The 23,689-nt window shown below is 39.9% G+C and overlaps 1 protein-coding gene across 1 annotated transcript; it reads left to right on the top strand.

Annotated features, from left to right (window-relative positions):
- Positions 1–666: 666 nt before the first annotated feature.
- Positions 667–22,849, top strand: nol10 (nucleolar protein 10). The gene is made up of 21 exons (XM_079694751.1): positions 667–881; positions 1,363–1,408; positions 1,491–1,589; positions 1,693–1,770; positions 1,857–1,894; positions 2,883–3,019; positions 3,188–3,253; positions 3,888–3,948; positions 4,507–4,592; positions 5,098–5,176; positions 6,094–6,243; positions 7,475–7,541; positions 10,139–10,191; positions 15,078–15,204; positions 17,624–17,703; positions 17,911–18,009; positions 19,146–19,238; positions 19,381–19,557; positions 20,528–20,841; positions 21,113–21,215; positions 22,164–22,849. Exons 1-21 carry the CDS (start codon positions 816–818, stop codon positions 22,383–22,385), a joined length of 2,241 nt encoding a protein of 746 aa, XP_079550877.1. The 5' UTR covers positions 667–815; the 3' UTR covers positions 22,386–22,849.
- Positions 22,850–23,689: the final 840 nt, after the last annotated feature.

Genomic DNA, 23,689 nt, shown 5'->3' with positions numbered 1-23,689 from the left:
GTATGGGAACAATATAAATAGAAAAGCCCTAGCCTGTAGCCAAAATACAACATTGTGTTTAAAAAATACAATATGGAGCTGTGTGTGGCATATATATATATATATATATATATATATATATATATATATATATATATATATATATATATATATATTGGCGCAGTTTATGTTACCTTTCTTCGTATGTATTTCTGGTTTTACCACAGGTGTCGGCTTAAAAACTATTGTAATGTCATCCTTATTAATAAATAATAAATAAAAGCAGATACAGCTAGCTAACCAACCGTATGTCTAGATAAATGTTATGCTAAACAAGTGTGCAACATAAAGATACCCCTTTTGTGGAGTTGTAGACATTTTATAAATAATATTTGTAAACTGAGTCCCAACATTCTTGTATGGATATCATTTTGTATTATTTATTTTATCACAAGGAATTTTAATTGAATACTTGAATGCGCCATAGTGTGTATGAAATAGTTTCGCACACTCAAGAAAACATCAAATAGAAAGGTGACTTTTAGGGCTGGATGCTACTAAAGAATTGACGTGAATTCACAAGATTTCAAATACACCAATTTTGGATTTTAATCCAAAGACTCCATTGTTTTTGTATTTATTATTCAAACCCAGACTAAGTTTGGAGAGGAGGGGGAACATGCTCAGTCACAGTAGTTTCTAGTCGGACCTATTTCGGAAAACTCACCCTCGCTTCCTGTTTTTGCCCCGGCCGCAGCAACAACGTGGATTCAATGCTGCTTGCCGGTGTGCAGTAACAGTGTTATGTGTGATCAGAGTCTTATTCACTTTCTACAATGCAGATATCTAGTGTGAATGACGTGAAAATTTATAATTTAAGTCATGGAAAATCTCTGCCTGAGGTAAGAAGCACGAAACGCTCGAGCGCACTTAGAGGGATGAAGTTACTGCTTGGCGTTCAATTCAGGAGCTAACTGTTAGCTAACACAGGTAGCCCTGACAACTATAGCTCTGACAATGTTCATGGAAAACGTTTCACTAACGAACAATATTCAAGATAACACTCACTTAATATAATGTGTCATATAAATAAACTGACAGTTCTTGGTTTTAAAAAAAACAAACATTAGGGAGCACTCATTTTAGTTTTCATATCCTATAATGAACAGCTCATTTCAGTAAATGCTCTAACAGTGATATAGGCTTAAATTAACCCAGAACAGAGTCATAAAAAACATAGTTATAAGGTTTGAAAGCTGAAATAAAACCGGAAGAAATTCATATGAAACATAGCTATAAAGTTTGAGCCAAGTGTTCCTGTAAGTATTGTTTTATTGGTTATTTTTATGACAATTCCTAATCACATATACCTTTTTAATGCAGTGGCTGTCAGATCGGAAGAAAAGGCAGTTACAGAAGAAAGATGTTGGTGAGTTGACCCATTCAATTTAATTATTGCAGACAGGTTAATTGTATGTCTACTAATGTAAGAATAATCAATTTTTTTCCAGACATTCAGCGCAGGATTGAGCTCATCCAGGACTTTGAGATGCCCACAGTGTGCACCTCCATCAAAGTGTCCAAGGATGGGCAGTTCATCCTGGCAACAGGTAAGACAAACTGTGGATTATAAAGCAAGAGTTAATGTCATGATAACATGTCATGGTGGATACGAAATAAAAAATAAACACATCTGTTTTCCTTTACTTTTAGGTACTTACAAACCCAGGATTCGCTGCTATGACACATACCAGCTGTCCCTAAAGTTTGAGCGCTGTCTGGATTCAGATGGTAAGTCAGTGGACACACCTTCTTGACTTAAGGCATTCATGTCATCTCCGTCTTAATTAATTAACTTCTTTCTCTGTTTCTCACAGTTGTGGCTTTTGACATCCTGTCTGATGACTACTCAAAGGTAAGACACTCCCCCAACGCTTTATAGACGCTGTTGTAAACGTTTGATTTTATGCATGTTTTGTGTCGTGTGTCATTGTTTATGGTTTGTAAATGCATAACATTGTCTTTTGTAAGGTTATCAGAAACTAGTATTCACGCCATGCGTTGAAATTGCCAACTACCAAATATATACAGCTCTGGAAAAAATAAGAGACCACTCTCATCTCTGCATGTATGGCAGCCATTCCATTCCAATGTCTGTTGAATTCCCACACAGAGAAATGTTGTCAGTAGTTTATGAATACAATAAAAACATTTTTTTTTTAAAATCACTCCAACACACACCTATAAATAGTCAAAGCAGAGGAACTGATAAGTTGCAGTGGGCTCTTAAAGGTGGGGTAGGTAATTTTGGAGAAACCAGCTCGAGTGCGCTAGCATTTGAAAATAGACTACCGGAAAAAATCTGCCACTTCCTTACAGAGCCCCTACTCCAGCACACACGAACGCGCACATGATCAATGAGGGCGCGAGATAAGTTTGTGCACAGATGGAAGGCTGACAGGCAGGTAGGCCATCCAGTTATTTTAGCCGGGCCGGCTCAGATGATTGGTCGTGCTTTTTCAGTACCACGGCTTCCACAGATGACATTTTTTAATGGATTTTTTTGTCAAAGCACTTAAGATATTCATTGCTATCGGGATGTTGTGTATCTCGAGCCGGTTTCTCAAACTTACCTACCCCACCTTTAATTTTCTCCGGAGCTGTATATAATTTCCCAGAACCACTCATTTTCAAAAATGTATCTGATCAAATGTAAAGTGATTTGCTGACATATTCTTACATGAGGGGGTATTTAAGGAAAACATTTGTTATATCTCTGTGGTAAACAGCTGGTTATGGTTTGTATACCCTGCCTAACTTTTCTTTTGAAATGAAAATGCAATGAATAATTCTGTATTTTTGACACTTCTACCTTTTTAATTTCCTACCTGCTTTCTGTACAGTTGGTGTTTTTGCACTGCGACCGCTTCGTAGAGTTCCACTCGCAGCATGGAAGCTACTACAAGACACGTATTCCAAAGTTTGGACGGGACTTCTCTTACCACTACCCCTCCTGTGACCTCTTCTTTGTGGGGACGAGGTGAGAGAGAGTTGTTGACTGTTCATACAGCTGCATAACTTCTGTGGCGTGAGATACGCAGTATTCTAATCCTGGCATGTTGTTGTATTCCTCCTGTTCGTGCCAGAGAAATAAGCTGTTTTGGCAATACTGCTAATGTTTTTTGTTTTTGTATTTTTTCCTCTTCAGTTCTGAAGTGTTCAGACTGAATTTGGAACAAGGGCGCTTCCTTAACTCACTTCAGACCGATGCTGTGTGAGTATAACAATGTTGTTTATATGTGCATGATTCAGTAACACTTGCAGATCTCATAAACCCTTAAATGTTTTCGTAATGTGTTTATCCAATAAAAAGCCTGACCTTGACTGTTCTCAGTACAAAGTTTGTCACCAGAGGTGTTTTCACATTCCTCTTGGACTGAGGGAGCAGATGTCTGTGCTCTTCTCTAAAATGATCATACTTAGTGTTCAGTTTTTGATGTGCAGTTATTGTATATTTGACATCAGGAACTGCCAGTTACAAAAGCTCACCAAAGAAAAGCTAACTACCCTTACTATTCTGTTGTGACGATTAGTCACAGATTTTGGTGCAAAACAGACTCCTCATCAGTCAATCGCGTACAGCTGAATGTCTCTGAAGTTTCCTCTCACAAAAGGAAATAGCTGCTGCTGAAACTCATTGTGAGCAACATCAGATGCAGGATTTCTAAATGAGACAAAAAGAGTAGAAAAAAAACACACTTAACATATTGTTAAATGTATTCCAGATGGTGGGCTTTAACTCTAGTTGTACCGAGAGGAAAACATGTGTGATCTGTTATTAACTGACTAGCACTATGGTGATTGCTGTTAGCTGATGTTCATGTTGCCTGTTTTTCTGGACTCCTCAGGGAAAACAATGTGTGTGACATCAACCCTGTCCATCATTTGTTCGCCACAGGATCCTCTGAGGTAAGCACCATAGCAGACAGTTTGGGAATGAGCCACCGGTTACGAGCAGACACAAGTAGAACTGTGCGTGTGTGGCCGTGCATTGATTTCTTATAGCATTATAAAATATACAAAGACATAAACTACATAATAAAAAACGAATAGAAACCCCTAGTAAAGCTTGAAATCTTTGGATTAAGACTTTTTATTTTTTATTTTATCGGAGTGTTCTGTCTGCTTTAAGTCAAACAGTCTCACATGTTCAAATAGAGAGTTCAGTTACACTGAAACAAGAAGTATCAATTCCATTGGCTATGTTTAATAATCAAGTGGTTTTTGAACTGTTGTTTAACTTATTTGTACGATTGTTCTGAAATGGGCCTGGTTAGATATTGTTCCTCTTTTTTTAAGATATTGTGTATTACAAACTATCTTGGCTGATGAACATAAGTGTCTGAAGTCCTTTCTGTGTGTTAAAATTCAAGTTTTTCAAATCGTTCTATCTCACTTCCAAGGATCTAGAAACATGGGAATTGCATTTATCTGACTATCTCTGTCCTCTCTTCTGTTGATGACCAGGGGAGGGTGGAGTGCTGGGACCCTCGTGTTCGGACCAGAGTGGGCAAGCTGGACTGCGCTCTGAGCAGCCTGGCTGAGGGAGCAGAGTATGTACCATGTGTGCCACACCCAGAACACATTTCTATTCAACTAACAATGCACATGTAGCCACATTTCACTTTTCTCCCCCACCTGTTCCTCTGCAGCACAAAAACAAGCTGCTCATTATTACAGTACACTTTGAGATGTCCAGCTTGTATAGGATTCACAGTTTAACCCTGTGTCATATCACCAACTGTGAAGATTACCAAGTGACTTTTTACCTTTTTAGGTCAACTCCATTATATACAACCAATTGTTTAGGATTAAATTAAGCACAACATGATTAATCACAAATAATTTACATGAGCACGGCATTGTAAACATATATTGCATTTCAAATGCCTCTCAAAGTACCATAATGATTCATTTGCCTTAAAACGATATGCAATTGTATGTAAGATGGTGAATACACCCTCCACGGTGTGTTTTAAAACACTGCAGTGTTTACCATTATTTCATTTTTTAGTATTTGGCTGACTAGTGTTATTCTCATTGTGTTTTTGTTGACAGAGTTCAAAGTTTGCCCTCCATTACCGCTCTGAAGTTTAACGGCTCCCTCACCATGGCAGTAGGCACCAGCACAGGACAGGTGAGCTAAAAATGTAGCATTTCTTCTTTGAAATGTCTATAAACCTACCCCATTTTATTTATTGTGTTGAGTTTTGTACTTGCATTATCGCAATGTTTTCACCAATTTTCCAACCTAGACAAATCTCAAATTTTAATCAACAGAACGGTCAGTTTCATTTATGCCAACAACAAATCTTGGTTGTTTTTAACTTTATATTTTTCCCAGTTGAAGGATTTAAGTCATCACATGTCTGGATGTTAAGTTACCAAAGAAAAAAGCTGAAGAATCATTTGCAGCATGGTAAATGATAAATGGGCTGTATGTATACAGCCCATTTCCAGTCTGTATGACCCCTTAAAGCTCTTTCACATATTCCTACAGACACTAACATTCACACACCCTTGTCCCTGCCCAGGGATACATCAATGTGTTGACTAGATTGGAAGACGAACACACTACTTCATAGCCACAGTCGTACCCTAACAGAATTTGAGAAACACACATTTTTACCATTAAACGTCTTTATTCAGTATTTTTACCAACTCTAAACACTGTTTATAATATTGCTCATGGTATAACCTCCTTAACAAGATGATCCAACATGATCGCACACTACTTCACAACCAACCTCTAACTTTGGTTTTTGGTTTATATAAGATACCCCATAGTAGCAGAACATTTTATATTGTGTGTTTCCTGAGATTAGTTTTCTAATAAAGTTGTGGCTGATGTCACTCAGTCTCTAAAAAGCCACACTGTTCTCAAAACAAACTCTATTTTGACTAAAAAGGTCAGGAGCAGCAAGTGCCCTGTGATGTGGCCTCTGTTAATACATGTAGCCATTTGCTGTTGGTTTGAATGACGGTAGCATTTTTCAGAATGAAATAGATACGTGAACTACAGCAGCGTTATGAGCCCTTTGCTTTGTCTTGAAGGTGCTGATCTATGACCTGCGCTCCAACCAGCCGCTGCTGGTTAAAGATCACTTCTACAACCTGCCAATCAAATCAATCAACTTCCACGACCCACTGGACCTGGTAGTGTCTGCCGACTCCAAGATTATAAAAGTCTGGAGCAAAGACACTGTAAGATTCAACAACAGCCACTACAGCAGTGGTTCCCAACCTTTTTTTTTACAAAGGCACACCTGAAAATATTTCTCGACCCCAAGGCACACCAACTTCTCGTAGATTTAAAAACCACTTCAGAGCTTAAAATACAAACAATAAATACATCATCAATTGGTTTCCAAATGTGTATTTAATTTAATAGAACATTTTATAGAACAAATAATCAAATATAAGTCATCCTAAAAACCATAGAATCCATCATATGGAACCAGACTAATAACCACTCTTGAGTTATTATTTTACATTTTGATTTCAAAAGAGGTAGGCCTATGATAACTTACAATTAATAATAACTTAATAATAATTATAACAGACTAATCAGTTTAAACAGCAAAACTAAAATAAAACTATGATAGGCACATGTTAGTGCGGCACCTGTGCCTGCTTTTGGGAGCAGAGTCTCTTTATGCGTGGGGGGGATAGTGGACAGCGCAACGCGGAGGTCCTGCTCCACTGACAGCCGGGGGCGGGTCTTGTTTTTGACATGATATATGCGAGTGAGTAAACCGCCAGCTCGCACAACTACGAGGTTGGAAACGGTAAAAGCACGTTGATAAAACTCTCTGAGAGGGATGGATACTTGTGTCCCACAAGCAGCCAAAGGATATCCAGAAGTAGTTCACCCTGCTTCAGTTTCAGGGAGCGGTCCATAGCTCTGCGAGTGCATCCTGAGCTCTGCTATTTAAACTAGTGGCTGATATTAATGAGGATTAAACGGATCCCGCATCCAATCAAATTCTTCGTTCATAGGAGGGAAATATGACTCAAACCTCTCCTCCAGCACTCTCACTCTCATTACTCTTGTAATATTTTGGCGTGAGGATAAAAAGCTGCTCTGCACGCGGTAAACAATGACGGCTGATGCAAGTCATGAGAATTTAAGCAGTCGGTATTTAATATTTCTAAATCTGAGCAATATATTTTTTATTAGCTTATCAGCTCCATTGTACATGTAAAAAAATTAAGTTTATATGGAGTGAAGTTTAATAAGTGAGAACAAAATGTGGAAAGTAAAAAGATCCTACGGCACACAAGTTGGGAACCACGGCACTACAGAACCTGACCTTTGCTTTAGGTGGATGATGATGTGTTTTCATATTTGTATATTAGCTTTTTTGAAACAACCTTATCAGGACTGGACTGTCTAGATTGCTGTTTAACTTGTATTTGTTGAATCTATTCACAGGGCAAGGCTTTCTCCTCCATACAACCTCAGACCAACATCAATGATGTTTGCATCTACCCTAATTCAGGTGAGAACAGTCCGTCCAAGGAGAATAAAACATAAGATAATGTTTATATCTCTATCTTATTTATTCTCTATTTGATCATGCTGGACAACACAAGTGTCGTTGTAGCAGTTGGATTAAATGCTTTGAAAAGTAATTTTTCAAAAAAAAAACGATAGTAGCAGTTCTATTTTATTGTGGTTCTTCTAGTTGTACAAAAAATAATGCAAATAAAACATAAAACAAGGCTTTGAAGGGCAAACGAAAGACTAAAAAGGTGCATGCCGTTGCCTAAGCTTATTTTATGTTTACCCGTTATACACTTTCTACCTAATATGCATCATTTAAAGTACTACATATAGGCTATACAAACACGAAGCAGGAAACCGAAAGACATTTAGAGTTTTAAGAGTTGAATCAAAACATAATAGTCATATTTCTGTGCTATTTGTGTTAACCTTATTATTTATTTTTAATATTTAGGGATCTACATGTTCCTTATTCCTTATCACAACCATTCCATAAGTTAACAGATACATCTATTCTTTGTTTTTGTCCTTTTTAAAGTTTTTAAATACATACGGACTATCTCTAATTTCTACAACCTCTCCATACAGTAAGGAAACAACATTTTGGTGCTTGAAAAACTATCTGTGTGGTTTAAAGTTCACTAGATCCTTTTCAAGCATGCAGGGTATTAAAAATTACATTGGTGATTGATTTACACTACTCAAAGTTCTCCTTTCAAGCATGAAAATTGGATTCCTAAATACCTTTCCCTTTATAAAATTGAAGAATGGAAAAAAAACACGATTCAAACCAACATAAATAGTGACTTCAGTGCATGACATTAAGGATTTTGTGGGCCATCTAAGCTAATTTACAGATGGCCCTGAGCCCAATAGAGATTGCCCTGAAAAATGCGCGCGGACGAAATGACGCACGAAGGGTTTGGGGGGCCTCCCCCTAGAACATTTAGATTTTTGCAGGTCTTAGATGCTGTCTGGTGCATTCTCTAGACTGAATTATAAGATGAACCACCACAATATTACAATTTCAATTGTATTCTTCATTTCACTTGTTTGTGTTTGCTCGCTTGCATGCCCTGCATAGCTATAGTAAATATTTAAGTTGTTTGTCAAGACACTTTCCATCTGATAAAGGCAAATGCCTTCCCAGATGTAAAAAAGTAGAAAACATTACATGCAGCTATAACTGCCAAAACAAACATTATTTACGCTATTATGGCCCCTGTTAAAAATGTTTGTAATGTTATCTACTGTAAGTTGGTTGAAGGAATGCCTCCTCATCCAGAAGCTGACCGAGCAGACCCGAGCAGCCGAGTGCATCCGCGAAGCACACACAATGGCGACGTCAGAGTTCCCGTTAGCCGGCAAATCTAAATCTCTTCGGTCAAAATGTCCGGTCAAAATAATTTCCCTTTAGCGCAATACCGCTTCAGTTGCGCCACTTATGTGACAGACAAGAAGAGTATCTGACAGACAAGAGTAGTCCATTCTAATGTGTAACACTTAATGTGGAGAAAGAGATGTGCTGTGTGGGTTGATTTTGCGTTGATCTGTTGCTAATGCCTCGGGGTTCCGGTAGGCATGTAAACAAATGCATAATGCTGCGCTATACTTTGTGGCCTCACCCGGTTGCATAGCGACACTTATTGTTTAGGTCACGGTGTCTTTTAATAAGCAGGTAGTCATATCATTAGCTAGAACTAGCTGGATCTGATCGATATGGACATAAACGCGAGTGAAGTCTAATCTGACGGGAGAGAGAGATCAGCTGCTGCTGACGAGTCGGCACGCAGCTCTGCATGATCACATGCAGCGGTGAGCGGACAAAACACACACTTCAGGTTAGAATATCACACGTAGCTATTTTAATTACCTCTCAAACTACCTAAACTAGTTATAGATATGTTTAGTTTTACTGTCGGGTCACTCATTACTGGATCCGCGAGCTGCATGATAATTGTATAATAGATTGCCCGATCGGGCAACCAACAGGTGAGGCTTCATGGCCCGAGCTAAATACTAGATGGCCCCGGGCCATCGGGCAGCCCTTAATGTCGAGCCCTGGACTTTTAAGTTTTTTTTCGGGTTGATATGGCCCCTTTTATAAATGAGGAGTGGTCAGGAGGAATAGAATCAGTCTTTCACCTCCAGGGAGCGCCATCTTCCAGTAAAGTTCATACTGTTGGGAGTTTTGTCCGTCATTGAAATCCTAAATGTGTTTTTTTATATTGTTTTCATGAGGTTTCATTATACAAACTGTTAAAAAGCAGAGAGCTAAAGACCCCTTCCTACATTTTATTTCACACAAATTCTTATATATTTTTCCTTTCAGCTGCCTAACAGGTTTAACAGCTTTATGGTAGGCAACATTTGCACAAAGTCATTCTGCCCTCAGGATATGCAGATAAAAGTCCCATTTACTACTCGGCATACCAGTAGCATCCCAAGGCTAATGGGACATTCCGAGTGTTATTGGACCTTCAAATATTCCCGAGCGGAACTAAATTCAGTGTTTACACCACAGATGGCACTCTATTAATATCTTCCCACATCCTCACATTGTTTTGCCTGCATCCTGTGTCCCCTCGTCAGGTATGCTCTTCACTGCCAATGAGGATCCCAAGATGAACACATTCTACATGCCGGTGAGTCAAGAGGCATCTGCACTGTTTACTTAACAGCACGCAGGTCACACTCACATACTGTTGTTTTTTCATACAAATACCCAATTGTGCAACAATAATTGCTCTAAGCAGAACAGGACTGTTTGTATTAAGCTTATTCAGGTGTGTAAAAAGGACATGTGTGCCGGAATTAAGCAATAGATTGTTGGCAGTTTGTTTTCACACTCAAGATTGTGGTGCTCACAAGGACGCAATATCACGAGTAAAGCTGCTGAAGCCCGTTGTTGTCAACAGACCATCCTGTGACTCTGATATGATCTGACAGCGAGGTTATTATAAAGTAGGTGTGTGTTTACACTACACTACAGTTTGCTTTGTGTAAATGGGTTCATTCCAGGAATGATGGACATGGTCGTTCTGCATTTATGCACATGATATCCTGCATTAAAAGGGTCACAGGAATCCTCTTCTGGCCCATGCTTGTATTTTTGGGAATATGGCTGATTGCTTTAATTGTATTGTATGTCTGATTCTACCTGTTTACACCCTCTGCGTTTAAGCACATGTCTCTTTGTGGCTTTGGGTTACAAATTCAGTTTGCCACAGTTCTATACAATACTGTCTTTATAGTTATTTGTTGAACTGGTCATTTGGTTTCATCAAGGGCTGGGCGATATATTGAGTAAACTAAATGTATCGCAACCTTTTCTACGTACGATGTATGAAATTACTATATCGCGAACAATCGAGTATAAATTGTCCCGTCATTTTTTTAAGCTGCTGGCATGAGACACACAGACAGAAAAAGCTCAGGTAAACGTTACACAAACTCAAGTTCAATTAGGCTATTTATATAAATGTGTTGGAAATGCATGCTCCACTCACGGAAACGCTGCTGCATATCGAATCAAACGTTATCTGAACTTACAGCCAGACTTCAGCCAGCATTGAAGAGGGTTTAAAAAAAAAAAAAGAAAAAGGTTTATTTGAGATCCAGAATTAAAACCAGCTCTCACCACCGAGTTATCTGGCAGCCCGAGGGCTTTTGACTTTTAGCGAGCCGTCATTTCACCTCCTTGACCGGAAACAGTTTCTCGTTTGGTGAAACTGGGGTTGTGGTCGTATTGTAAAAAAAAGAGCCTTTTCCTAACCTCAATGTGAAACCTCATGGGGTCAAAGAAAGAATAGGAGAATTCATTAGGACTTCCGGGCTTTATAAACGTAAAACAACAGTGTAAAATATTTTTTTCTTTACTAAGGTTGGAATTGAAATAAAAAAGTAAAGTGAAACCTATGGTTGCTTGTAGGGCTGCTCGATTATGGCAAAACTCATAATCTCGATTATTTGGGTCAATAATTGATATCACGATTATTAAAAACAATTATCCATTTACTTTGAAAACATCCATTTATTGAAAAAAAAAATGTGAACAGTATGTTTTTAACAGTTGATTACCCTGAACTTTAAGTATAATTCAACTGAAAAACCAATAATAAAAAATAAAATAAAATAAATAATCGTTTTATTTCGATGTTGTTTTCATAATCGTTGCAAGCCAAAATTGTAATTGCGATTAAAATACGATTAATTGAGCAGCCCTAGTTGCTTGCACACACCTTCCGGTCCACGCGTATGATTCAACATGAATCCCAATCCGGATATTTAAAAAGATGTGTGTATGATAACTTGATATTGTAAGACGTAAATTAATTCCAGTTAAATGTAACTATTCTATAATTCTTATATTTGATACAGATGCATATGAGTGGTAAGGTTAGGCAGGGGTATCATGATTCATGAATAGCTCTAAATGTCTTAAAGGTGACCTATCATGCAAAATGCACTTTTGTACGTCTTTTATACATGAATATGTGTCCCCGGTGTTCCAGGGAACTCACCAAGTGTCAGAAACACAACCCTCTCTATTTTCCTCCATACCCAAATCTCTTAAAAAGGGGCTGCAACGGATCTGAAACAGACTGATCCAGATTTGAACACTTCTGTGACGTCACAGAAGTGGCGCTACGGTTATTGGGCCAACTCCACCAATCAGGAGGAGACAGCCACAGACATTTCCGTTCGTAGGCGCTGGAGACGCTGTAGTACATATGCCAGGCCTGTAGATGGTGCTGTTCTCACAGAATCAGCCCATGAAAAGACAGTGTTAAATTGAGCGAAATGAGGAATGGCTAAAATGCATGATCTGTTTGGTATTTTGAAAAATAAAAAGTATAAATATGCCTTATATAGGTATGGTCCTACACTATATTATTCAAATATAGCATGATAGGTCCACTTTAATATAAAAACCCTCTTACTGGTGTGATAGGTATGGAAAGGGATTATAAAATATCGCCATATCATGTACTGTGATAATATTTTTAGAGAATGTCACCCAGCTCTAGTTTCAACATAACCTTATAAACCTTCGAAAATCAAATGTTTCAAAATCCTTTATCAATTAGGAAATGCTGTTAACAATATGTGGAATAGGCCGTTTGGCTTGGGCAAGATACAACATATTACTGCATTCTCTGAGAAATTAAGCATATGTGTAGCTATGAGATGAGTCGAGACATTTTGTAATTTGCCAAGTGCTTCATGTCCTGAGGGAACTTTTATGTTATTGTTTATAATCTCAGATATCAATTTTCTTGGAAAAAGCCAGGACTAGACAAGCCTGTGCATTTAGGCGTGTGAACAACCTGACATCTTGCTTCTGTAATGTTTCTACGTAGAAGAACTGCTCTCACTCACAGCTCTGATTGTGTCTGTTGCACAGCTTATCAGCTGGAAGCAAAGCAGTGATTAAACTAAAGAATGACCAGGTGCTGGAGGCTAGACTTTGTCCCCAATGTTTGACTTCACATGACGTCAGCATGGTAAAGCATGACTACTCAACTTGACTCTCTCTTTTTGGTTTTCTGTAAGCAAAAGTAAGGAAAGTGGCTGGTTTGGTATAAATAGCTAAATACTTATGGTGTAGCTATTTTCAGCCGGGTGCAAAAAAACAGATTTTATTAAATGGCAGCCTCCAAAGCTACGATGGAATGCCAGAAAAAAAAAAAAATCAGGCCTTACTTTGTTTGACTGCCAACTAAGTTATTAAACAAGTGTCCTGTTGATCCTAGAACTACAGCGCATCTGCTCAGATCCCGCCTACATTGAGGTGGTGCTATAATGACGGTATTCTGAATGTATCTGAGTTTTGATTATCTCATCAACCCTCAAACCAATCTACTTTAAATTTCACGAGATTGTTGCTGAGGACCAGTTTAAATACACTGCAACGCGGGAAGTTATTTAAATCAGCAGTTCTGTAGAAAGCATGGTCAGGTCAGGTCAGCCCAGCCGGAATTTGGTTCACGAAAAATGCAACATGGCCCTGTCCACTGCAGCACGTTTCAGTGTGTTTTCTTTCGCAAAAAATAAATGCCATTGTGTTACCGGGGATAGAAACATAACACACTATTAAGGTTGTGATTTTTGGGTGAAATGTAGTGTCTTTCATGCCATTGTGAGACACTCGCACTTAACCTGAGTGTCCAGTTAATGTCAAATCCAAAAAGAAACGGGAGTAGTGCCCCTTTTTAAAGGATAAGATCAAAACCTTTTGAAGTCCATTTTAATTCAACAATGATTCGTTTTTGCACATTGAAAAGGTTATGGCGCACTGTAATCCTCCTTTTTAAAGTGACCCCATAATAAGGGTTCTAATGTAGGAGATCGGACACAAAACCATTTTTTCTCCCTGAACAGCATTTCCTTGGTGAGACACAAGTCTCATGTATGTCTGCTGCCGGGACAAAAACTCTCGATCTCAATCGTTAAACCTACGAACAACTGATTGACCAAGGTAGCCATTGATTGTAGCTTACTCAGACTTCCCAAGCAGCATAAAAGCTGGACTTTAGCATGCATTTTTACACAGAACAAAGGTGAAGGATTTTACACACTCATTTATGGATATGAGGGATAACTAGAGCGACAAGTGATTCACATTTTCATCTTAAGTGAACATTAACAGCCATTATTTAAAATTGCAGCAACTGTAAGGTGCACGTTTTATCCTGATAAAAGTGTTTACATTAAAAGTAAAACCCATGTCCCGATGATGACGATGATTAGCATTTGGAGGCAGAGGCCAAGTTTGGTACTAGCCAGCGGATATCTGGGCCAAGACTACCTTTTCTGTGAAGCACTCGTTGTGTACAGTCCGATGAAGATGTGTGGCATTTGAGTTGCAAGACGACAGATCAACAAATAGATTTTTTAACAAGCTAATTTTAGGTAACTAAAACTAAATCATGGCCAGAAGTTGGCCAATGGGTTCTCATTCTGATTCTGAAATGGAGTTCCTTCTTGATTTGCTCGGCCTGAGTGACACTCTGCTGTGCCAGTGCTTTTGCTCTATTAGTTTCGGGTCACGTCAGCACAATTCCAAGCTTCTTTGAAAATAGCTCTGTAATACCTAACTGGAATGGAAACCAGAGCTTGTACAGTGAGTCTATTTCTGTTTCAACAAATACACAACAGATTTCGTACTTACTCAACAGTCTAAATCGGAACCAGTGGTGTGTGTGTGTGTGTGTGTGTGTGTGTGTGTGTGTGTGTGTGTGTGTGTGTGTGTGTGTGTGTGTGTGTGTGTGTGTGTGTGTGTGTGTGTGTGTGTGTGTGTGTGTGTGTGTGTGTGTGTGTGTGTGTGTGTGTGTGTGTGTGTGTGTGTGTGTGTGTGTGTGTGTGTGTGTGTGTGTGTGTGTGTGTGTGTGTGTGTGTGTGTGTGTGTGTGTGTGTGTGTGTGTGTGTGTGTGTGTGTGTGTGTGTGTGTGTGTGTGTGTGTGTGTGTGTGTGTGTGTGTGTGTGTGTGTGTGTGTGTGTGTGTGTGTGTGTGTGTGTGTGTGTTTAGGCGCTTGGCCCTGCACCTCGGTGGTGCTCCTTCCTGGACAACTTGACAGAGGAGCTGGAGGAGAGTCCGGAGAGCACAGTGTACGATGACTACAAGTTTGTGACCAGGAAGGACCTGGAAAATCTTGGTGAGACCTTGCTGCCTTAATTTCTCCTGAAAAGCTCACTGCTTGTGGAAACAAAACTCAAAGTTGTGCACCTAATTCCCAACGTTCCGAAACCAAGCAACCCCAATTGGTTCCTTTAACTTTTCCTTTTGTATTTTAAAAGAGGGTAAAAATATAAACAGATTCCTGCATAAAAAGGGCCCTCAAAGTCAAACGCAAAAGCTATAAATCAATCTACCACCTTAGGTTTCCACAGTCGGCCCGTCTACCTAACTATAGGCCTAAAGAGAGATTGAGAGGTTAAGAAGTGTGTGGGGATGGGAGGAAGGAGGGTCGGGGGAGATACTGAAAGGGTTGAATGAACATTGGAATGCAGGCTCAGCAGTAAAGAGATCAAATGACAAGAAGGAGAAAGGTGGTTGGCTGCTGTGGAATAAAAGGAGATGAGGGGGCAGGGAGGCGAGCAGCAATGTTGATTTACAGAAACTGTGTGATGTGGCCCTGTTATGTAACCTGGAGGCAGCCGGCGCAGAACTCACTGACAGGAGATCTTAGGGAAGAGCAATAAGTCAGCATTCTCTGTGACACTCTACAGCAGTGGTCACCAACCTTTTTAAGCCCAAGATCACCGACCTCGGCCTAGGGGAAAGGCGAGATCTACCTATTGCAGAATTGAGTGAAAAAGACGGCCCAGACAGTGCTTCCAATTTGAGGCCTTTTATATAGGCTAATTGCATCTGAATTACTGTTACAATGAAGGCTCCATAATCAGCTCACGGCATATAGGCAGGGGTAAAGTGCTATTTTTTATGAGTGGGGGGCAGACCTCAACTCCTCTAGGTGGGTCCTCACCTCCTCTAGGGGGGTCCGGGGGGATGCTCCCCCGAGAAGATTATTTTTTAAATATTGAAGTTGAAAGCATCAATCTGGTGCACTTTGAGAGCAACATGAAGAGATCTATGGATACATCTCTCAACACCCAGATGAAACAGAACTGTAAACAGATTTTCTTTTTCTTTATTGATATTTTACAAATCACTCTTTAAACTGTATTCTTGTTTTACTGCCATATAGTATTTCATACCTGTTGTTCATGTATTCTCTTATTGTTTGTATAACTATAATGAGCATATGAAGAAGGTGAGCCGCGGAAATAATCTTTTGAATAATTTGTGACAAACCCGTTCTAAACACTCAAGAGAGTCCGTTTAGCTCACCTGAGCCCCTCAGTCTGACAGGGGAGGACTCTCCTCCAGCTTGTTGTGGAGACAGCTCTTTAAGTCCGTTAGTGCAGCTAGCTAACCAGATGCTAACATCACGGTCCCCGCTAGCACCGGTCCCTCTCTCCCTCGAGCGAGGGACCGAGCTTGAATGACACAAGCACACGTGTATTTCCATGCAACTCTCTGATTGGTCTGGTGACTTGCCTCTGTTGCATTCACTGAACACGGGAAATTGCAGTCCTGCCGTCCTCTCTTGTGTCATGACTCTTGATGAGGTTCACGTAAAGCACGGTTAATGTATTATATTATTGAGGTGTCTCAAATATATGTCAATCAAGTGGCACCTGCTAACGGGGTGGTGGATGATAGGTTTACATCTAAACACGTATTTTTCAAACATTATTATTTTTATTTTATTTGTCTTTCTTTTGTTACTTTTTTTGTTAACGGTCCGCGATCTACCCGCACCACACTCACGATCGACCGGTCGATCGCGATCGACTGGTTGGCGACCACTGCTCTACAGGCTCTCACATGCGTCAGGCTTTTAAGCTATCAGAATGCTTTCTAACAATCACCTGGTTGTGCGACTGCTCCCATTCATACCTGGGGGAACGATATGAGGCAATGCATTTACTCATACTGTACAATCAGAAAGAAAAAAAAAATCTCCCCAAAGTTTTTTTTGTTTTCTTCTTTTTTTGAATATAATAATTCTTAGCTAAAGCCTTAAAACAACAAGACTTAAGCTTGGTGAATAAATGACAAAGAAATGTCAAATAAAATGTCTTTTACGGTGAAAGGCAACAGCTAAAAGAGTGTATTCGACATGTGCTGCCTTTGGCTAATGCTAAAAAGGTTGGCCATCTTAGTTCAGAATATGAAGTGTCCATGCTTTTTGTAGTGTTTATGTATCGTGACACTCCCATGTAACGTGATTGGTTGATGCATTCATTCGCTGCTTGTAGCTGACTAAAAATTATCCTTGTTTTGTCAATTATGCAGTTATGTCGCCTCGTAAAATATCATGTTCTATATGAAAGTATTTGTGACAAAGGATACGTTCATATTTTTTTTATACAAAATACCAGAATTTCTGATTAAATTGAATTGTTTTCCTTTAATAGCTTTATTGAATAACTTTGTTATTTTGTATTAATCTATTTAGCCAACTAAATATAATCATGCTGATCTTGTGTTGTCTTTATGTGCGTCAGGTTTGTCTCACCTGGTGGGATCCTCTCTCCTGAGAGCCTACATGCACGGCTACTTCATGGACATCAGGCTTTATCACAAGGTAAGGTGCCATTCTTGCTTGCTGCCATGTTGGACAGGTCTCCCTTGAAAAAAAGATCGATGATCTCAATGGGACCTGGTTAAATAAAGGTTTGAATGAATTCATAGTTTGTGTTAACGTATCTTAAATGGTGTTGAATATGCATCGATGATACATCAGATGAAACATTCTGTTTAAGTGTCTGTTTGCTGTTTGTCTTGGCCGCAGGTGAAAACTATGGCAAATCCTTTCGCATACGACGAGTATCGCAAGGATAAGATCCGCCAGAAGATCGAGGAGTCCAGGACGCAGAGAGTGCAGGTTAAGGTGAGCGGTCCTGACATAAAGTCTCTACTTTCCACTAGTGGATTTAGCTAGTGACATAAGTTGGTGTAAGGGAGAAAATCCTGCAGATCACAATCTTTCTAGTATTGTCTTTCATATACATTTTCGTGGCAACATACATTCATGATGTGAACATTCATCAGATCCACTTTTCTTTTTAAACTGGTTTGGCCTACCTGGTTAATTGATTAAGTCTTTTCCCATGTTAACACTTTGCACGTTTGGCTTTGCTTGTCATTTCACGCTATGGCAATATAAACCTAAAGCCCTGGACTTTCACTTTTTTACGATGACTACCTAATTTAGTTACATAACTTAAAGGGGCCCTATTATGCTTTTCGGGGGTTTCACTTTCCTGTAGTGCGTTATATAGGTTTTTGTGCATGCTAAGGCTCAAATCTTAAAGTTCTCGCCAGAGAGCGTTTCTATATACAGCTCTGGAAATAATTAAGACACTCTACATTTGTGGCAGCCATTCCATTCCGGTGTCTGTTGAATTCCAACACAGAGAAATGCTGTCAGTAGTTTATAGAATAAAATAATAAAAAATTAATTTGACTCAAACACATACCTATGAATAGTAAAACCAGAGAAATTGATAATTTTGTGTAATTCTGTATAAATATAAATACAAATATGAATCTAAAAAAAAATTGCCCCTTATTTGTCTAATGGCGCATTTCGCACGGCTTAGTACGGTACAGTTAGGCCTTGGTAGGCCAGGCTCACTTTTTGGCACGGCACGCTTAAACCGTGCTACGTGCTGCAGTGGAAATGTGCCATATGACTCTTTTTCCGACCCTGACCAAGTTTTTATAAAATAAAAAATGTTAAACAAACATAAAACTGTGACTCCACGTCTGTTTGTGAAGAGTTGGACATGAGAACATGCGTTAAGTGACACAGGAAATATTGCCAAAGGTGGCGTGATATTATTAAGTCTTCCATGGGTTCGACACCTGAATGCAAAGCACACTCTGTCACACTCTTCTTCAAGCGAATAAAACCAATAACCTTAAGCTTACTAGAAATGTATTTGACTCAAGGATTAAGCGGATTATACTGCCTGTTTTTTCATTTGTCTGTAATCAAATGCCCAATATGTTTTTCTGAGACAGAAGTTACCCAAGGTGAACAAGGAGCTGGCTCTCAAGCTGATGGAGGAGGGTGATGACGAAGCAGAGCTGACTAATAGGAAAAAGAAGGGCAAGGTAGGAGGACATATATTTCAACATGTCACCATGAGCACTTCCCAAGTCTTTGAATGTATTTACTCTTAATATACTGTATGCAAGAGAAAAAACACCAACTCTAATCTCTTCCCCCTCCCCATGTCAACTATCGAACTTGCAGGCTCTCCCCAGCGTCTTGGGAGACGACCGCTTCAAGGTGATGTTCGAGAACCCCGAGTACCAGGTGGACGAGCGGAGCGAAGAGTTCCGCCTCCTCAACCCCATCGTCTCCAAGGTGGGACAGAAGAGGAAGAAGAAGCTGCGTCTGATGGCTCAGCAGGCTGCCGACGCCCAACAGGTAACGCTGAACCTGGCTCTCACTCACATTTCTTGCACAGGTAGGAAACATACAGCTACTGCAGCAGAGTGGGGCAATGTGGTTTCCACCAGGGAAGGTATTGTTGCGTTGTCTTGTGATTCTTAGGTGATGTAGAAAATCTAGCTGCCTTGCAAAGTATCGTGTAGGAATAGTTGAGAATGGTGAAATTATTGAAAAGGACGAGGGAGAACTGTTGCACCTTATTTTGATAGTGTTTTGTCCGTTTTTGAACCGACAGATAAGCAAATCCTGCTGGAAAAGTCAAGTCCTTTTTGTTTTGCTATACTCTAAAATACGCATGTGAGTATTTTGTTGCGCTAACTATAGTCAGGCACGTATTTCATTGTTAACCTTTTGAAATTGTTCTCAGGAACATTGAAACTTCCATTTAAAAAATAATTCTTAAAATAAAAGGGGATAACAGCAGGGTATAGTTATTTCAACCCATTTCTTAATTTAATCTACAGACTGAATAAGGTATTGTTATACCGTTACCATGATATTAAAAAAATATTTTCCATGATAGAAGAATTTCGCCATATCAACCACACAGTCTCCAGACATTTAGAGTACAATTTCTTGTCTTTGACCATGTTATATACTTATATATAATATTGAATATTGCCCAGCCCTAATTTACAAATGCAAGTGTCTGAGCGTAGGACATCCGGCTTTCTAAGTTTGGAGCTGCTCCCACATGAGGGGAAGTAGGGATATGAATTGGTTCTTGCCAGAAGGGCGCGTAATAAATATATAAAAATAAATACCATGTACTGGATTAAAATATTAGATATTATCTTGCGGCACTCCTCAATCCCCCAAGACACAGTCATCTGTTTTTCTCTTGTTTGCAATCACAAACTGTATATTTAGACATGGTATCAGAAGAGGCTTCAGGCGTATTTTGGTGCCAAAAAATAATATCACATGAATGGCTTTCTCCATCCAGGCGGGTGAGGACGACGAGGAGCCCGAGGGTCGGGCCAGCTCCGAGGAGGAGAGCTCCGACGACGACGACAAGAGCTGGGTGGCGGAGGTGCGGGAGCAGCGGAGGTTGCTCTGGGAGGAGGGCCGGGACCGCCGGCGGCTGGAGAGGAAGGAAGCGGACCGTAACACTGTGCTGCAGAAGGAGCAAAACGGAGGAGAGGAAACATCCAACACGGCCGAGAGCAAGAAGGCACGCCAGCCTCAGTATTATCAGATCAAAGCCGGGGAGGAGTTCAGAAGCTTTAACGACATGGCCCGCAAGCAGAAACTACAGAAGTATGTGGAAATGTATCAAATGGGAAGTGTTGGAGGCTTATTGTGCAGGACATTTTTGAAACCCAGACTAGTATTCAGGCTCTTGCTTCAGAGTTTTCAGCTGTTTATAATGAGGGATAACCTTACCTGTCCAGTTGTCAATTAATTAGAATATTAATTATAACAAATAAAACGGTGCTCGAGTTTGGTGTGGAATTAATAACTTGTACCCTGACTGCGCTGTGATATTGTTTGGTTCATCGTTTCTGAGGAATTTGTGTTTTTCTGCCAGGGCTTCTTTGGAGGACCGCCTGAAGTTAGAGGAGCACTCTGGAACCGGCACTATGGCCGACACAGCAGTAGGCAGCAAGCAGCTGACCTTCAGTCTCAAAAAGGTAAACCAACCTGGTGCACCATCCTCCGTCTGTCCTGTAACTCGCTCCCGTCACTCTGTTCAACTTCTTCAATGCAACCAATTGTCTAAGGTGGAGAGGATGCATTGGCCTGGAGAAGTTTAAACTTCATACAGTCACTCAAGAAACATTCTTTCCAGCGCTTGCATACTGTAGACACTCATGGTAGAATTTTTGGTTAAATAAAAGGCGTTTCACATAAAGCCAGCTTCACTTACCACTAACATGCTTAAAACTGTTTGAAAATGATAAACTAAGAGAAATGTTGTCGTAACCCAAACAAGAACTAAATATGAACAACCGCGAGCATAATAATGTATAAGAAAATACATTTAAATTAATCACAGGCTGTGTGAAAATAGTAAGTTATATACAATAAGGTATAAGATATAACATTTGCACAATAACGCTAGATCTTTGTTAAATCTTTTTTTATGTGAACTTATATCAGCCAACATTATTAATAATAAAAGAAAAATCTCTTTTATTCAAGGTAACAGTCCATTTGTTCTTTGGTCTTCTGTAATGACGTTTCCTCTCTGTGCATACGTTCGAGTTACCAACGTCTGCCAGAAGCTATGATAATATTTTTAGCCACATTTTTACAATATACCGTTACATCTTGTTGTTACTACTACTTATTTTAACCGAATAAAGGATTTTAGTCATCGGATGGCTGGGTTTTCAGAAAAAGTTATCAGAGAAACAAGCTGAGCAAGTTTTGCTTATGCTTTTGTGTATTTAACACAAAATTGTGTATTTAACCGAGTTGACATTAAAATATAACCTGGAAATGAGTAGTGGTTCACTCTGCTCTTTCCCCAAAGTATAAATGTACAATTTGTTCACTCCATGAAGGCACAGGTGGTGGAAATACACAGCAGGATACTTTTATTTATTTAACGTGCCTTTTCCTTTTCTCATTTGCAGTCAGATCAGCAGAGGAAGCAGCAGCAGGCAGAGAGGGATCACCACGAGGAGAGGAGGAAGCTGAGGCGCTCGGCCGGACACCTAAGCAGCGACCGCGGCAGAGGCTGGGGGGGTGGTAGGGGGAGAGGTGGAGAGAGGGGGAGAGGAGGAAGGGGGAGAGGAGGAGGAGGGGGAGAAAGGGGGAGAGGGGGAGGAAGGGGGAGAGCAAGAGGCCAGTACTGAGTAGGAAAGCCTACTTGGCTCACATCAAGGTTTTGAGGCAGCTTTAATTAACTCAACTTCAAGTGTTGAAGATTTTAAGCTCTAGAGACATACTGGAGACTGGGGATTGTGCACAAGTGGCAAAGACTGACATTGATGAAGAGACATGCCTCGCCCCACCCTGCTCCTGGGTGGTCTGTGCCACGTGTTTTACGTGCTTTCTGCCAATTTAAAAGATTACCCTTGTCTCTGCCTGACTGTATGCATATCATTTTTATGCCATTATCTAAAGTACCTTGTCTTCATACTTTTTAAGCAGGCAGACGGAGTTAAACTACTGCTCCTCAGCCTACTACTTGCAGTAAATTGTGGGGTAGAAAATGTAAAAAGATATGTATTTTTAATGCCTTTTTGTTATTACTGAATATTGTTAAGCCAACACTGGGTTAACAACTCTTGTGCTGTATATTATATTTGGTACAACACTGTGTCTACATTGTTTTTATTGCTCAAAATGTGCAAATGCTCAAACTACGCCATGCTTCCAGCTCATTACCTTCATGCGTCACAGCTAAGAGGAGGGGAGGAGAAAATGTTAGTTTTTTTCTCATTCCCCGCCAACAACTGCAGTTCTTGGAAAATAGAAGGTCTGTCTGGGTGTCCTACCCATCCCCCCAGTGTGCTGATGGTGCTGCTCCAGCATTGGTCAAATTCAAATGTGAGGGAGGTACATTCCAGCCCCCAGCGTGCCAACTCTGGCCCCCAGGCTTATTTGAACTCATTTGATGTCACCATGCTTTTTCACCGTGACCCATCTGTGAAGTTTTGTGACAACATTAACAACACCTCATTGAGGAGGACTCCAATAAATCAGCATGTTAGACAAGACAAAACACATTTCACCCTCGACATTTGCGCCGAGAGCCACAATTTTACATTTGTAACCTTTAGAAGAATAGTTTGACGGTTTGGAGAAAAACAGTTATTTGGCTTTCTTGCTGAGAGTTACATGAGAGGATTGATAGCAAACATGCTTGTCCAGTCAATAACAAAGTTAAGCTAGCAACTAGCGAAGTTAGCTTAGCATGAAGACTTGAAAGGGCTAGCCTGACTATCTGTAACCTGTAGGGAATTTAAAGGTGTTTTTTTGGCACATTTTGTTAGCTTTTTACCTAGCCAGACAAGCTTTTTTCCCTTAGTTTTTAGTCTTTGTGCTAAAGGTTGCTGGCTCCAGCAACATATTCAACATGTAGACAGAGTGGTATCGATTTTCTAATGTGACTCAGAATCAACAAGAACAAAAGTTTTTCCCAAACCCTTTAATT

This window comes from Notothenia rossii (assembly GCF_949606895.1).
Source record: "Notothenia rossii genome assembly, chromosome: 7".
Taxonomy (NCBI): Eukaryota; Metazoa; Chordata; class Actinopteri; order Perciformes; family Nototheniidae; genus Notothenia; species Notothenia rossii.
This window is presented reverse-complemented; position numbering and strand designations above follow the sequence as displayed.

Excerpts from the sequence above, each read along its gene's own strand:
- nol10 (XM_079694751.1), top strand. The coding sequence starts at position 816 with ATGCAGATATCTAGTGTGAATGACGTGAAAATTTATAATTTAAGTCAT. Across the intron at positions 3,020-3,187 it reads CTCTTCTTTGTGGGGACGAG|TTCTGAAGTGTTCAGACTGA; the intron begins GTGAGAGAGAGT and ends TTTCCTCTTCAG. Across the intron at positions 19,239-19,380 it reads ATAGGAAAAAGAAGGGCAAG|GCTCTCCCCAGCGTCTTGGG; the intron begins GTAGGAGGACAT and ends TCGAACTTGCAG.